Here is a 17,994-nt window from a genome sequence, read left to right on the forward strand (position 1 = left end):
AAAAAAAAAAAAAGAATGCTAGTTATAAGCTATTCTAGCACCTTCCGAGGAAGAACAGGAAGCAGGTAGTCCAGCTAAGGTTGGTGGCTCGTGGCCTGTGATGAGAGGCACAGGCAATTCTGTTGAGCTGTTCGGCTGTTGTATTTGTAATACAGGTGATAAGTATCAAGTAAAAGATCCATTTTTCACTTGATCTTGCAGTTAACACAACTAAAGCAAAACACCTTTTTGGAGTCTTGGCACTTTTTGCAGGTCTTTAATTTTGGATCTTGGTTGTTTTACTTTTTTTAACGCTGTTTTTTGAGGATAATAGAAGACTTCTGTTTATCTTTCACTATAAACCTCCTTTATGTTAATATTTGAGTTCACTGGAGAACTCAGTGTGCAACTGCATTGGTTTTAGACCTTTCTGTCGGTTTTTGTTTATCTGGAATATTTGCAACTGCACAGCCATAGCTGTGGAACTGAAAGCTCTTGAACCTGTTGAGTTACCTTCAAAATCTTATACCATAAACAGTATCTGCATTTTTCTCCCCCAGGATTTCTATCAAACTTGTTTTCCTAATAACCACAGTTCCTAACTAATTAATAATTTCAACTATTTCCACACTGGCTATAACATGATAGTTGTTATGTTAATCAAGTGAGGCTATGCTGTAGTCATAAACAATCTAGAAGCTGGGCCCTCCCTGGTGGCGCAGTGGGTTAAAGCACTGCACTAAAAAGCTAAAGCCACTTCCGCATGAGTTCGATCCCCGCCTGCCCCGGAGGAGATCCACATGGCGTGGCAGACCTCTCCTGACCCGCCCGCTGCTCCCCTCAGCAATGTACTTTGTCGATCTGCCTGTTCTGCTCCCTGCTCTGTCTCTGGTGAAGCCTCTCACCCTCTGCATCTCTGGCCTGTACCCCAGTTCTGTACAAATAAATAAATAAATCTTTAAAAAAAAAGAAAAACAATCTAGAAGCTTACTACAGGGTGTCCCAACCCCAGTATTAGTGCCATTTCTGGCCAGGTAGTACTTAAGTTTGGAGGGTGTGACATCTGCACTGTAGAATAGTTACAGTAGCATAGGGGGCCTCTTCCCTCTAGATGCCAGTCTCATTCCGTACTTGGTAACAATTAAAAATGTCACCAACATTTTTATGTTAAATGACATGCTGAATTTCTCCTTGATGGGGGTGGAGGGACAAATGAAAACCTAATTGACAACCACTGTCTTAGAACAGTGAATTGGCTTTACTGAGTTTGTGTTACATGTCCATAATAATTTGAAATTGATGAAAAAGCCTCTTTCTGATCTTGTGGCAGATGGAAAAAGAAGAAGTATGGATGACTATGTACTGTGTACATAATGATTATGTACATTTGTCCAGAAGTAATATATCTAAGTTATATCTTCTCATATTTCTTTGGCCAATGCCAGTTACATGACTAAGCTATGTCAACGAGACAGGGATTTATAATATCCCTGAGAGAAGTGTGCCAACTTATTTGTATGCAATAAACTGGCTAAGATGCCCCTCATCTTCTCACATACTGAACTCTTACACCTCTACTCTCTCAACCAATTCCTCACTGTTAATCAAAATTAAGAATAGTTAGAGACAGAACTAGCAGGCAAACTATCAATTGGGAGGGAGAGGAAGAAGGATCAAAACAGGGGAAGGAAAAGCACAAGAGACTATGATGACAGTTTATGGGTGATTTGGTGGTGGGAATTTTATGGGGATTACACCTAAGAGAGAAATCAAACAATGTATGAAAATGAACGATGTGAAAATATATGTAAATTTTTTTTAAAAAAAATTAAGGCCAGAATAGTAGTTTCCCTGTTTAATTCCTCTGTATAATGGGAGAGGAACTTATTAATAGGAAAGAACTTAACCACCAAAATTGTCAATTTTTGTTAATAAAAGTTTTAGAAGACATCTAGATAAAGTTCCATGTCACTACTATTTTAATTTTGTGATATATGTGCAAAAGAAACACATATATCAGATATGCCCTGTCTTTGTCTAGATAGCTTGAAAATTTACACTCTGGTCAGTGAATTTCTCTGAAAAGGGGAGAGAGTTCTTTTTATTTTTTTTTTTTCCCCCATGTCCCCTGCCCCCTACCCTGGCAATTCTCTTCCTTTCTCCTTTTAAAATAGAGACTAAATGTGCTTCCCCACTTAAGAGGTTTGTACCTTTTGGGTAAGGGATTCATTTCCAATGCATCAGAAATGTTCCATGATTAAAAGTTACTCTTTTTTTTATATAGGACAGAATTTGTCCTGCTGTGAAGAAAGGCTCACAAAGGACTTGTTTCTCTTTCCTTTTCCCACAAACTGTGTTTTTTTTTTTTTCTGTTAGTTTAGGTTTAGTTTCTCTTCAACCACATCAGATTCTATACTTCCTACTTTTTAAAAATAATGATACTCTCTAGTCTATCAAGAGATTTGGTACACTTTTGAGAAGCTCTAACAGTAAAATATTACTCAATAAATAAAGACATTTATACCCATAAACTTAACAGAGATGCACTTTCTTCGGATATGAAACAAAAATTACTGCATTTTCAAAAGGTTATTAGAACAACCCCTCAATTTCCTTATCATTGAGTTAGGGTTGAGATTCAGAGTAGGATTCTTCTATCTTGTATCTCCCCCTGGTAAGTACTGGGCTAAATTATTACATAAACAGCCTGTTTTTCCAAGGGTCTAGTGGATATAAAAGGCATATACAAATACAATACAAACTATGACACAAATGTGCACAAAAGGCAAAATATGAAATGAATCACACACATTTCTTAAGAAGTAGTGAGCTACTTGGCTACACGCTTACTAAGTGATGCATGGTGAGGGAAGGGCATGCAAGTTGCCTAAAACATTAGCTGGTAACTATGACTTGCTTGTATGAGCTGGCAGGCTGGCTTGCGGTGTGTGGGAGTCTGAGGCTGGCTTCAAAAGCCCGGGGTGAAGAAATCCTGCCTCTGATTAGGGAGAGTGAGAATTCACTGGTTGCACTCGAAAACACCCACATAATTCAAAGTTGACCAAATCTGAACACTTCTGTAGCTAAATTCTCCATGGTGCTCCTAGGACTCTCTGGGATCTTCAAGTAAGGGGGAGGGCTGCTGTTCTTTCATGCTCCTACACAGATAACAATGAAGGCCACAAATTTTACTATGTTCTTTGCAAAGTTTTCTTGTTCTAACGGAATGTATTTCACTCCCGGCACATCTTCTGTGCCAGAATGTTGCCTGGACTATCTTCATATAATGTGTATGAGTTTTGATTTTGCCCCAGTCACACAGCTGCAGGGGCATGCTGTCTAGAAATAGTTTGCGTCGGTATCAGCTGAACAAACCCTGAACTCTATTTATGACACTCCTTTTTGATTCTTACCCTTTGATTCCAAACAATGTACTGAAAATAAAACTAAGGCTTTGAATTAAAAAAACAGTTAGGCTAGATAGGAACGGCCTTCAATACACTACATTTTGTATGCTGTCTTCAAAGAGAGTTTAATGTCCCTGTGCTATCTCTCCTCTATCTATCTCAGCGTTTTTCAATGTTGATGAAAAACATAAACTGAACGCCTCCTTATCTGGTTTCTCACAGGCTGCTACCAACAACGAGGCAACATTACATACTATTATCAAAAGAAGAGGAATGTTCCACAAATCATAGGAAACATACTTGTGGTTTCAGCCTCTACAAGCCTTTGCTTTATATGCTGACACAGACACATTCTATGTGCTGAAAACAACAAGGTACCACTAGGAAAGAGGGCCTTCCAGTTGTGACATTGTGAAGGTGCAGATGGGCTAAGGTAACCAGCCATGTGGTTGAATTTTGGCTGGTCTGGGAATATTTGAGATGGACTAAAACATACACTTTCAATTCTGACATAAAGTCCCAGGATTATCATCAGTCCTAAACATGGGAAAAATTGGCACTACCCTTTATCCCTATTTCTGTTAGCCTAAAGCTCAAGTTATTTCGACACAGGTCAGTTAATAAGCTCCAATCCATGGAAACCCATAACACCCTTGATTGACTATTCTGCCTTCCGAGGTGGCTTCACAAATGTATACTTTATTGAATTTACACTAACACTAACATTTTTCTGATTTTCTAATTAATATTGATACATTTTTAAAATTAGAAACATTATCTAGTAATACTGGTATCTCATCATGGACCACTGTGCAATCAAATTTCCTTGTCACACAGGGCTGGAATGAATGGATATTCCCCATGGAACTATTTTCCTATCTGAATAATTTGTCATCAGACTTTGAGGGATTTACTCAGGGACTCAGTCAGGGACATATGACATATGCATATTTGCTTAGATCTATTTTATTGAGGTCCATGAAATGCTCCCTTCAAATTATCAAATATGTTTATTATTCTAATATACCAAATAAGGACAAATTTAGAGAATCTTAGAACAGGTTGAATACCTCAGCAGTCATATAACTAATTCTCTGATTTTATAGGGGCAGGGGGGAATAAGACAGAGTTTGGAAAGATTTACCTAATATCACACAGTTAACCAGTATGAGAGCTGGATTTCAAATCCAGCATACCTCTAACTACATCACAGTGCATAACTTCATTTTCTCATTTTCTTTCTTTTTTTTTCTTGGGTGGGATGTGGTTAAGGGAGAGAGATAGGGAAGAAACTTTAACTCTAAAAAGATACCATTTTAGGGCAGGGATGGGAAAAAAATAAAGATACTATTTTACATTTATTACCTCTGGCCAAATGTCACAATACAGGTTAATCATTTTCCTGTCCTTTCTTACAGAGGGAACTATGAAACAAATATTTTCATTTTTTAGGTTGCACCCACTGCAGAAATTCTTGAAACCCTACCTGTAACCTCTGATCACAGCCTTAATGTAAGAAACACAGGATTAAGTTATCTGGTCAAAGTACATTCATTCACCACTGAAAAAATAAAATTAGGGTGGAAGAAGGCATTTTACACAAGTAGGTTGAAGTAATTCCAGGTTGCTAATAAATCAATATTACAGTCTATTTCTAATGGGTACAGTTTTTTAAAGAATTATTTATTGTGCATACAAGAGCTGTGGTACAGGCCACAGGTATGGCGGAGTAGAGAGGATGAGAAGATTCACTAGAGACAGAGTGGGGAGCATAACAGGCAGATTGACTCAAATACATGGCTTAAGGGAGCAGTGGGCAAGGCAGGCGAGGTCTGCTGCACCATGTGGGTCACCTCCCTGATAAGGGTTCTAACTCATGTTGCAGTGGCTATGGATTGCTTCATAGTGCTGCGTCTTAACCCACTGCACCACCAGGGAGGCCCTCTAATGTGTATAATTTAAGTAAACTATATTTTAATAATTTAACTCTGAGAAGCTATACTGCATAAATTGTAGAATATACTAAAGCCCCATTATAATGTCAGTTTCAAGCTATAAGATCACATACTAGAGAGATTTGCCATAGTGAAGTTCTCCTAGTACTTCTAAAGGTAAAAGGTATTTGTGAGTGCAGTTTATGCCTTTTAAGGAATCTTATGTAATAGCATGTTATGATGTGATAATATGCACATACAAAGATGCTATAACATATGTGCTTCATCACAATAAAGATTAAAATCTAGAAAGGAATGTATTATCACACAGACTATCTACCACTTAAACATATTATTATATATTTTTCATATATTAACTAATTTAATCTGTATAATTTTGGACACTATCATCATCTCACTTTCAGCAAATGGGAAACTATGACTCAAAGATATATGGTGGTTTATCTAAGAATACATAAAATGTATTTATTTTTATTACACAAAAATGTGAGAGTGCCTGATTTAAGAATTCCATTGCAAGTTGGAGGCTCAATATTGAATTATTTAAGGTTGGATGATCTGTGCTCTAGTTGTTCCTCCTTTTCTGTTGCCAACCTGTGAGCCAACTGACTTCTCATAGTCAGTTCCACCAGAGGGTTCACAGGGCAGAAGATGAGAATGATAAAGTGATAATCACAAACCAACTGTGTTAATGGAATGCTACTCAGTGATTAAAAAAAGAAGATAAACTTGCCATTAGTGACAACGGGGGTGGAGTTGGAGGGGGAAAATTAGGTGAAATAAGTCAGAAGGAGAAACACAAAATATGGCACAGTTTCACTTACATGTGGAATATAAAGAAATTAAACAAGGGGTCAATCAAAATAAATCCAGTAACAAGCCTAGAACTATGTCTGCTGAGTTAAGGGGTGCAGAGCAAAGTGTGGAGAGCCTCCAGGACTGTGGTGACACTCTATGGGTGCCTTGGTGGCAGGTGTGTGTGGTGACATGCCTCTCAAGAGGTGATTTATTACCTTTGAATCACATACACCAATGTTACCTTGAAAAAAAAAAAAAGATTGTGTATCTAATATAAAATAAAACAATACACTGGAGAAAAAAGTTATAATAATTCAGCTAAAAAAAAAATCAACTTGTTGTTCACTGGTTTTCAGTAATACTGTATAGAAGGTAGGAAGAGAAGCTTAATAGCTAAAATGTAATTTTATATTATTTGTGATTTTTGAGGCAGTATAACTAGTGATAGATTAGAAAATAACACAGAAATCAGAGCCAGAGGGGATCAGGTTTGAATACCAGTGCTGTCACTTACTCTCGCCAACCTCAGGAAATTCAATCCCTTTGCACCCAGTTTTTCATCTGTAAAATGGGAGAAATAATAGGTTTCTTGGAAAGGTTGTTTTGGGATTTAGAGATGAGATGTTCATGCTTTGACTCACAGGAATCTACCAGATGGTGACTAGTATTGTTTTAGTGATACTTTAAGAGAAAACAGGAAATATGTTCAAAGAGATAATCTTACATACCTAAGATGAGGACATTTTATTTATTAGAGGTTCCTGATCAACATTGTGCTACCAGTATTTATCTAGAGACAAGTAAAAAGAACCAGATAGCAAAGTTTAGTTTTGGAGATACTTTGAAATAAACATACATGTCTCATAGATCTCTATAATTAATGATATAAAGTATATATAACTATTCAATTAATAGTTAAAGGGTCAAATATATTCTTACCATTTGTTATTGATAATTTTGTAAAGGAGAGAAGACAAAAAAAAAGAAAAAGAAAAGAAAAGAAAAGAAAAGAAAAGAAAAAGGAACCAGAAGAATAAAAACTCAACTAAGGGGTGAAAACAACAGTCAGGAAGGCTCAAGAGAGCAGAGATAAGACCGAGAGAGGAGACAAAAGCCAGCTGACAGCAGAACTTGCCCAGACCTCCTCCCCCACAGCCTTCCCCTCACTACTTCTGATAGCCAAAACAAAGTACTCTATACCTCCTACTCTGTCATGCTACTTCTTTCTCTGTCTGATCATGCCACTATCATCTCTTGCCCAGCATATTTCCTCTACCCAGATTCCAGCCTCCTAGCCAGTATTTAATTTGATAGACCTGATATTGCTAAACAGTGCTCTAGGCTACTTCCTCTCAGTTATTTAAAAGAAAACAAAACAGAATAGAACAAAACAGAAAAACAAAACTAACAAAAACAAAGGAAAACAGAAGACACCTATATTCACATATGTTAAGCTAAGACCACCATCTTGTGATAGAAATGAGGGGTATGTTATATAACACTGGGATTTTTCTTTGTGAGTGATTTTTAAGAGGTGCTTTAGAAATGTTTATCATATTAAGAGGAAAAGAGTGACAGATGTAATTTAAGAAAGCATGCCAAAGAGTAATGCAATTAAACCGAGGGAAAAACTCAGACTTTGAGAAGATTTATTTAATTTCTTACTGTGTGCTGAGGGCCATCTTCATTATCCCTCATGTAGAAAGGCTTGAGCGTTAATGGATAATTAACAATAAAGACTGGTATGTTGCCACAGTGCTTCACTAGATACTTTTCATGTTCAGTGTGTAGATCCACACCCCACTGTAATGAGAAAAAAGAAATTAGCAAAGGAGAAGACAGAGCAGAAACATATAATATAGTACCTGAAAATAACCTGTGTCAGTTTCAAGGTCTTCTCCCTGAGGTTCAATGTTGTGTGAACTGTCTGCTGAGATTACACAAATGACTAATTAAACCAGACAGAGATGTGTTAACAAGAAGATCCAAAGGCTTGGAAAAGATAGGTGCTGAAATAGTAGATAAACACTGTGTTTTCTGTCCCCATTTCAGAAGCAGCTTCTAGCAGACGAATAGCATCACAGGAAAACAAAGTGCACATTCCACAGTATGAAAACTGACTTCAGAGTCACAGTTTTATTAATATTGCCTACAGCTTCTTCCACAGTTACTGTTCCTAAATCTCAGGAAATTAAATGATGAAAGATAATATTCCTAATATTAAATCTTTGGCTAAATGCTTCTCTAAGTGAATTATTTTTTAATAAAAGAGTCAACTCACATATCAGATGTTCTTTGATGAATATTTAATAATACTATCAATTCATCTATTTACTCAGCAAAAAGTAATGTGCCTATTAGATTGCAGGTATCATGGAATATACCTGACACTGGATATATAAGTAAGAAATAGAGTTCTGGACTTCATGAAGCTTCCAAAGTAAGAGACAAACATTAAATAACCAATTACATGAAGAAATTGATTGATTATAAACAGTATCTTATTAATCCCATGGCATATTCTACTTATAGGCAAGAAGCACTGACATAGAAAAGAGACTTACCTCTAACATTTTACATTCCCACCATTAAATCTTTAACTGGTGGCAACCAGTGGCTAAAAAAACGTAAACTGTTACAGGTGGTGCCCCCTGCAGGGGTTTGCTGGTGAAAATAGAGAGTCTCAAGGAAAAATGCTAAAAGTGGGGTGGAATGACTGGTAAGTAATATGAGGGACTGTAAAACTGGCCTGGGGTTGGGGGCCTGGGCCACTGCAGTGCAGCGTGATAAGGTGTGGCAACGTTTGGATAACGTGATGGCAGTGGACAAGGGGCAGCTCCATGTGGGCTTTGTGGGTGCGGGCTTTGTGGGTGCGGGCTGTGTGACAGCGGCCATTGTATAGGGCTTTATCCAAGCAGTTGCTTTGGAATAGTTTTGGTAGGCCTGGAAAGGAAACAGGAGACCTGGGAGTCGGTGGTCTCCCTGCCTGCAGCATGTCAAGGATAAAAGGAGAGCTAGGGGCCAGGCTTCTTGCTAAAAATGTGTGAGTACAGCTGTTTGTCATTATCTGGCCACTACAGCTGTTTTGTCTTTTGCTGTGTTTGTAAGTTGGGTCTTGGCCCATAGTTTGGCTTCTGCATGTCCACAGTCGCAAGAAGACGCCATCTTAGAGAGGAACTCCAAGTCCTCAGTGGCAAAACACCATTTTAACCGCCTTTGTGAGGGACTAGAAAATACTGGACATGGCTTTGGGTAAAGTAAATGGTCATAAATGGTCTTAGTATGCTTTGTTTCCTCCTCTCCCCCAGTTTGTTAAATAAGTTCTTTTCTTTCTGTTCCCTAAACCTGAGAAGTCTTGTAATTGTGCCTGCACCAGTGAAAAATTCAAATAGTTACCCGTAAACTACTTGGACAGTGTTTGTGGCCTAGTTTATAGCCTAGTTTAGTGCCCCTTGCTGCCCTGTATCATCATGTGACCTCTCTACCTATATCTTGGCCATATTTGGCCATAAAAGATGTATTTAAAAATATTAGTGTTATTTATATATATATATATATTTTTTTTTTACATCATCATTCTTTTTTCTTTTTTTTTTTACAATGTTTGTTTTCTCCTCTCAGGTGTAGTCCCCATAGAATTCCCACCACCAATTCACCCATGCACCATCACGGGTGTATTTCCCACTCTCATTCTGAAGATCATTCTTACAATTTATCTGATCCTTTGGAGGCTCTATAGAGTTCAATAGAAAAACAAAACCTGATTAATGTGTCACCCACATTTATTTGGTTACATAACCTTTTCTATCTGGCACTTTTTTACCACCATTCAGAATATACTTTGGAAAAGACATACCTAAATGATTTCTATGATGACCACTGACCATTCTTTTTTAGGATTTTTATTTTTTTAAACTGGAAATCAGCTTCGTAATCTTTTAGTCACTGTTATTCCAAGTGATATGATTCTACTTTTAAATTACTGCTTATTCTAATCAATTTCAACAAGGTTGAACAAACAACAAACAAAAGCTGAATGCACATGAAGAAATATGCACATCGCTAATAAAAAATTAAATTATTTAAAATGATTCTTAATGAAATAATTAAGAACAAGTAGGAAACATACTGTATTACCTCTGGGGTGAAAGTGAAGTTCTGGGATGCCTGCTTTAAGATCTCCACTGCTTCAGTGTAAGAAATGCTAGAGGGAAATAGGGCAAGAGCAGAGAAGGGTTAATTCAACCATGTTACTGTTAACTAGCCTTGCTGAACTAGAAAGGCAGTTTCCAAACACTCTTTGAAGTCATAAATGAATATTAAGAGATCATTAAATAATTAGGAAAGCCTGATCCTCAAGAAGAGAAGTAGCCATTTGATAACACCACTCCTGATCTACGTTTAAAACACACAGAGGAGATGGTTACTTTAGAAAATAGAGATTTTCTTTCAATTCATGCTATGCCAATGTCCTAATAAAAGGTATGAAATATTGAGGCTAAAAGAGCAAGTCTTTCCTTGAAGTCACCATTCATTTATTCAACAAACATATTGAGCAACTGCTATGTCCTAGGTTTGGGAGGTACAGTAAATAAAACAAAGCCTCTACCTTATAGAGCTGATGTGTGTGTGTGTGTGTGTGTGTGTGTGGTAGAGGGGTAGTGCGGAGAAAGGGTGGGGAGTGGGAGAAAGACAAACAGAAATATAATGGCAGGGAACTGCTGAGGCAATAAAGAGAAAAATGAGGCAAGAATTCAGAGGGTTTGAGAGAGCTATTTTAGGTAAAATGGTTGAGAAATCTTCACTGAGTTGGCAACATTTGAGCAGAAAACTTCACTAAGTAAGGAGCTGAGCCACATAAATATCTGAGGGGGAAGTATTCCAGGCTAAAAGAGCAGTGAGTACTGAGGCCTAAAGTGAAGAAAAGTTTGGCCCTTTCAAGGAAAAATGGGTCAATGTGACTATAGCATATTGAACAAGGGTAAGAGTATTAGGAAATTTGATAGGTATCCAGAGGTCAGATCCTATAGATTTTTTCAGGTCATGATAAAGGCTTCAGAACATATTCTAAGCATTTTAAGACTTCAGGAAAAATATTATTGGTTATTTTAGTAAGAAACCAATATACCTAAAGCAAACCAAACCTAGGGTTTATTTTAATTTAACTGAGTAGGTAATACTGTGCACATAGGTTTTTAAAAGTTAACTATATGTCCCTTCCATTCCTACTTAATTTAGTAGATGGCAGTAGTGGATATAACAGACACACTCCTTGAAATATTTGTTACTCAGTAATATACCTTGCAGATTTTTTAGTACCAGTATTTTTTTTCATTTTAAAGTTATTATATAAAATTCTATCATATGGATGTATCCTAAATAGTTTAACCAGTCATCATCTATTAATGGAAATCCCAGCTATTTCCAAACTTTGTTATAAATCATGATTGCATACATCTACTCTATGCTATTATAAACAATTCTTACATATTAGTTTTGTACATGGAAAAAACAGAATTGTAGGATCAAAAGGTACCTGCATTTGCAAATTTTATCTATTCTCAAAGTTATTGCTCCTTTTTTACAGGTTGCATGATTTTATGCCCACCAATGTATATGAAAGTTTAGGTTCTCCTCTGTCCTCTACACAGTATTTAGGATGATATTTTTTAAAAGCCTACAAACTTTCTGAAGAACTCTGTGCTCAAAATATAACTTATTCAACACAAACTTCTCTGAAGCAAAAATGAAGTGCATACCTGTAGTAATTAACTAGAAAGAGTTGTATCTTAAAGTAAATTAAAGGCCCCAAAGCTTTGTTTTGAATAGTTTTTTTTCTAAGATAAAAATTGTACTTAGGCCCTCCATGATGGCGCAGCAGGTTAAAGCACAGCACTGAGCCGCTTCCTCATGAGTTCGATTCCCGCCTGCCCCAGAGGTGACCACATGGCATGGCAGACCTCTCCTGACCCGCCCGCTGCTCCCTTCAGCAGTGTATTTCATCGATCTGCCTGTTCTGTTCCCCACTCTGTCTCTGGTGAAGCCTCTCACCGCCCCTGAGCCTCTGGCCTGCACCCCAATTCTGTATGCACAAATAAATCTTTAAAAAAAAATTGTACTTAAATTCAAGTATTAAATAATAAGACATTTCTTAGGTAAGAATGGTGGTGGTGTTGGAATTAGTGGTAATTTTAAAATAAGCATTTTATAAGGGAATCTAAAACTAGGAGAATATTAATAACTTGTCAAAAAATCACCCATATAAGTATAACCTGATATGCTGATTCCAGAGTCTAAGTTTCTAATGGCTTAGATAATAAGCCATATAGTTTCATATATTCAATCAAAATAGGTAATGGGTTCTGGATTCTTCCTGACTCTACCACTTACTAGCTACGTAAATCACTTGTCTTAAAGCATTTTATAAATTTTTGTAATGTACTATCAAACATGAAAAAAATAAACTATTTGCATTGGTAAAATAAGAAGACTGGGCTATATTGTCTAAAATTCTTTTCTGCCTAGGCACTCTATTCCATCAATTGTTCAATTCCATCAATTGTTTGATATGATCTACTCATACTGAACAATACAGAGCAATCAAAAGAGAAGCACTGGGATTTTGATATGTTTACTGTCATATTATTAGGAAAAAGGTTTTTCATGTCTAAATATCTTTGGTTATTTGGGATGTGGTCTTCTGCCTCAATAATAATTTGAGGCAGAGTTTTTAAGTTCAAATTACATTTCTGACTCTGGGTATTTAGTGACTTGCCAATTCTTTCTGCTATTTTTTCCTGGTATATTGAATATATAGAAAATCACAATTCTTCTCTTTTCCAGAAATTATTTCCAAAGTGCTGAGAATAGAGAAGGCATTGTACTACTGTATGATACAGTATCAAATTACTTTTATATTCCAAATTTTTATTGTTGAACGTAAAGAAAATTATTCTGAAGCTATTAGAGTAAGCTAAATGAATTATTACTAGATAAATGGTCAGAAAATAAAAGGTATTCTGTATTTTTTTTAAAGCATAACATTATAAAGGAACTGAATTCTATTTTTGTGTGATAAAGCCTTAATTCAATTATTATATAACATACTTTAAAAATATATCTTTATATGAAACAATTACAGTCAGTGTTCAAAAATACAATGAAATCTATGTATTCAAAAGAATGCAAATCCTACAGTATCTTTTGTGCATGCATGTGTGTTTATGCATGTACGTATTTGAGGCATTATCTCAATTCTAATTCATTACACTTGGGTCTACTCTTCTGTCCTCTGATGGCTGTTGAAATCTCTGGTTTCAAGGTCTGGCAAACCACCTACTATATCCTGTGCCCTCCACTTTAGGACTCCGCAGCCTTTTGTCACTTATTCAGTTTACTCTTCATTTCTAGCTCTTCTCTTACTTTTTTAGTGAACTCAACAATGCATTTAAAAGAATATTTGTATATATATATATATATATATATACACACATATATACAAGTATATGTATGTGTATATATATATATATATATATATATTAAAGATTGATTTATTTATGCTTACAGAACTGGGGTACAGGCCAGAGGTGTGGTGGGTGAGAGGATTCACCAGACATAGAGAGGGGAGCAGAACAGGCAGAATGACAAAGAACACTGCTGAGGGGAGCAGCAGGTGGGTCAGGAGAGGTAGCCACGTCATGTGGGTCAGCTCCCTGCCAGGGATTGAACTCGTGCTGCAGTGGCTTTGTAGAACTTCATAATGCTGTGCTTTAACCCATGTGCCACCAGGGAGAGTCCAGAATATTATATTTTAATTAAGATTTTTAGATGCTCTAGATGTAGTAGGAATGTTTTCAAGTCACCTAGTCTGGCATATAACGTAAAGCAGTATGGTGACATCATACGTTATTTACCTTTCTCCTGGCTTATTTCTTTAATATAATCCAATCCATTCTATCCATTTTGCTACAAATGACATGCATTTGTCTTTTTTTGATTACTGAATAGTACTGTGTATATATACTACATCTTCTTGATTCACTCATCTGTTTTGATCATTTATTTTGTTTCCATATCTTGCCTACTGTAAATACAACAAACACAGGTGTGTGGGTTTCCTTTTGAATTAGGTAGATACCTTTGGATATCTACTCCAATAGGAAGTACTCTATTAGGATTTAAGGGAACTTGCCAGGCCTCCAGAACTGCATAAGTTAATTCCTTATAATAACTCTTTCTCTATATATACATACCATATTGGACTTGTTTCTCTGGCAATATCTAGCCCACACCACCATTTATGCTCACCTGGCTGACTATAATAATTGTCTACCTGGCTTTCTACTGTCACTCTTATCCTACTACAAGTTATTTTCAACAAGCAGCCAATGATCCTTAAACACTATGCGAACTAGTCAGCCCTCTGTACAGAACACAACTTTCCCACCTCACCCAAGCAAAAACCCCAGACTTTTCAGTGACCTTAAAGATACACACGATTTTCCATCCCCCTCTTTCTTTACCTTCTTTCACCCCTTTCCCTACACACTCCTGTTGGAGATACCAGGCATGCTCTCACATCAGCACCTTTGCACTTGCTATTTCCTGTGTGTGAATTATTTTTTCCCTACATGTCCTTACTTCTGTTATCTTACTTTCTTTAGGTTTTTACTCAAAACCACCTTAGTGAGATCTTCCCTGCCAGACTATCTAAAATTCTTACTTTTTTACTCTTCTTTTGTCTTCTGTTCATTTTTACAGAGGATATGTCTATGATGAATTGTGCCAGAAATGTAAGCTCAAGGAAGATGGGGGATGCTACCTGTTTGTTTACTGCTTTAAGATAGTTTCTAGATTATAGCACAAAAGCTGGCTTCTAACACGTATTCAATATACGTTTAAGTGAAAGAAAATAAGCCTCAAAACCTTTCATGATACTTCTTTGCCTTCTGCCTGTCTGCCACAAGGCTCCTGACTCTCCTGTTTTTCTGGGCCCATGTCTGCACCATGCTGTTCATTCAAGCTCAACAAGTCATCACTTTTAACTTGTAGCTCAAAGGTCTTGGCTGATACTAGAAATTCTCAGCTTAGAAAAGTCTGCCAAATTTTTCTTATTCTTTTTCTCAAGAACAGGTTAAATTCTTTATTCTCTTAGAACAAAAACTTCCTAGATCCAAAAAGATGTTAAGTGAAGAATGACACCAGCAATACTATGTTCAGAACGAATTTTCCATTCTTCTGAGTATCACAGTTTTCTACATATTCCAGAAATATATTGAATTGTTTATACCATATATGAAGAGGTTGCTTATTGTCATTTTTTCACATTAAGGATTTATTGATTTATAATAAATTGTGAAAAGGAACAGCTTTTCTGATTAATACCAGTGGTGCAATGAATAATCATTCCAATATCAAGTACTAGCTAAATAGGATTATAATGGAAATAAAGTAATAAATTATGTGTTATACTTAAATGACATTTACGTTTTTTTTTAAAGAAGTAGTTAAAAACTGTTAGCATATATTTCCAGACTTTAGCAAGTTAAAAAAACATGGCAGATGACAAAAACTGAAGGGCAGACAAAACATGTGCTTATTTTAAAAGTTTATTTTCTAGTCAAGCCAAATTCTGATCACTAAAGTTAGTATTACTTTGAATTGTATTAATGTAACTAACAATAGCTATGTTCATTTTTCCTGGAATGACTTATTCACAAAACATAGATTAGCACCTACAAACCAGATACATGAACTATACATGTCATTAAAACATGGACCTTCTTCAAGTCTGGGAACGTGATAAGCAGGTATACGAATCAACAAATTTATAAAACAGTATTACAAATATGATAAACCATGAAAAATGTTCAGAAGTAGATGTTTACTTACATTAAAAAGTTGTTTTTCAGCATATGTTCTAGTCTGTCCTTGTGAAGAAAAGAGAAAAATGAAAATTTACTAAATGTAATTATATTTACCATATATAATTAACATATTTAGATTAGCTGTATTGGGCTTTATCCACAAAACTAATTACCTTCTGGCCAGGAGCTATGAATTTGTGACATAGTTCAATATCTTCAGGACAACTGGAGAGAATTGACATTGTGGCAGTCTTAAAGAGACCCTCCATCACCTAGGAGAAATGATACAGAATTGCCTGACTTGATATGAAAAACCTGTTCTGGTCCCAGTTACATTGCTCTCTGGGATTTAGCAATTATAAACCATCAGGCTTCTTATGCCCTAAGTGTACTACTGCAAACAGGTTCACTTTTGCAGACTGATTAGAGGAGGCAGCAAAACTACTTATCAGAGTGGGTAAAAAAGAAAAATCTTTGAACCTTTTGTTAACAGTTATAATACTGGTATTGAAATAAGATATCAAATGAACAGGTCAAACCAATTGATGCCTTCTAAATTTCAACAGATTCACAGAATCAGTACAAAAACAGTATTTACATTGTGGGACTGTTGTGAAAATTAAATAATCTGTTCATGTGTAAGACTTAGCTTAGTACGTATCTCACAGAAGCACACAAACTTTAGCTGTTGTGAAGAGTAAGTCACTTGATAAATGCTACATATAGTTACTGGTAAACAAAAGTAAACTTTAAAGTTAGAGAAATTATGAGCTATAGCAACACCTACATAAAATAAAAAGAATATAAATCATTATACAACACGAATACATACATATTGGAATTTTCTTACAGTGGTATACCCACAGAAGTCTAACCGGAAAACTTGTTTTTGAACAAATTTATTTATTGTTTTTGAACGAATTTATTCTTAGAAGAAATAAGTGATTGAAGTAGAAAATATTTCTAAGATACTTTTAATCATGACTAGAATTTTTGGTTGGATTTAATGTGATCATATCTTATAAGATATACATCTTCAATAGGGACAGACTGCCTCAGAGGTGGCTCTCTTCCTTTGTTCTCTGAAGCACTGGCATATCTTATTAAGGCTGGAAATATGGGGCACTAGTGACTGCTGAAGTAATTTCACATGATCACATCCAACCATATAGATATTTAATACAAAACCATTTTAACTTATATTTATTTTAAATAAACTTCATATTTTTACACTATGTCATAAATAAAATTCATATTTACATAAACTACATTTATATAACAACTTACATAGACTTACTATATTACAGATAATATAACAATACACTTATTTATTAAATAAACAAATATCATATTTATAAACATATTTTGTCTAGTAGTAAGGAACAATTTGAAAGACTAGTAAAAGGTGGCTAAAGACTTTTTCACCCTGAGGTTGTATCATCTTCAAGCTAGCAGTGAAATAAAGAAATCACTAAACAACTGAATGATAAATGAAGGGTCATAGCCTTCAATTGCTAAAACACACACACACATACCTCAATCTCTTTTGGGAGGAAAAAAGAATAGGTAGATTGGAGAGCATGCTTTCACTGTTCAGGGAGACAAACACCTTTCTGTAAGAGAAAGACTTTGACCACAGAGGTTGTCAAAATTGTTGTCTTTCATGAACAGTAAATTTTCATGGGAAGAGAAAAATCATAGGCTTCTCTAACCTTAACCAGTATTAGCCTTACCCTCTGATGTTTTAAAGTACATTAAGTTATTGCAAAATAATATTTATTTACTTATACTTTATTCCTTGCTACAATGTTCCCATTTAATATTTAAGAGAGTACTCTTCATTAAGATTACCATTTTCATAAAATGTTATCAGAGGGAGGAAATTAAGAAAAGCAGACTACTGTTGGGGGAAGTTACTTTCACCCCTGTTTTTAGGGGGAAAGTTCATATTTAAATTAATTGACTCCTTCAATAGCTTATGCTCCGAAT

At 35.8% G+C, this 17,994-nt stretch overlaps 1 protein-coding gene across 1 annotated transcript in view; it reads right to left on the bottom strand.

Moving 5' to 3' along the window:
- The window catches only part of NARS2 (asparaginyl-tRNA synthetase 2, mitochondrial (putative)), a 124,158-nt gene that overhangs the window by 11,441 nt on the left and 94,723 nt on the right, over positions 1-17,994 (bottom strand). The window contains exons 8-11 of the mRNA XM_004683243.2: positions 16,179-16,277; positions 16,031-16,068; positions 10,277-10,343; positions 7,805-7,942 (exon numbers count right to left, since the gene is read on the bottom strand). Coding sequence (XP_004683300.1) covers positions 7,805-7,942; positions 10,277-10,343; positions 16,031-16,068; positions 16,179-16,277 — 342 coding nt within the window. The remainder of the gene's footprint in view (positions 1-7,804; positions 7,943-10,276; positions 10,344-16,030; positions 16,069-16,178; positions 16,278-17,994) is intronic.

This window comes from Condylura cristata, unplaced genomic scaffold, assembly GCF_000260355.1.
Source record: "Condylura cristata isolate star-nosed mole 26May11 unplaced genomic scaffold, ConCri1.0 scaffold00015, whole genome shotgun sequence".
Lineage (NCBI taxonomy): Eukaryota > Metazoa > Chordata > Mammalia > Eulipotyphla > Talpidae > Condylura > Condylura cristata.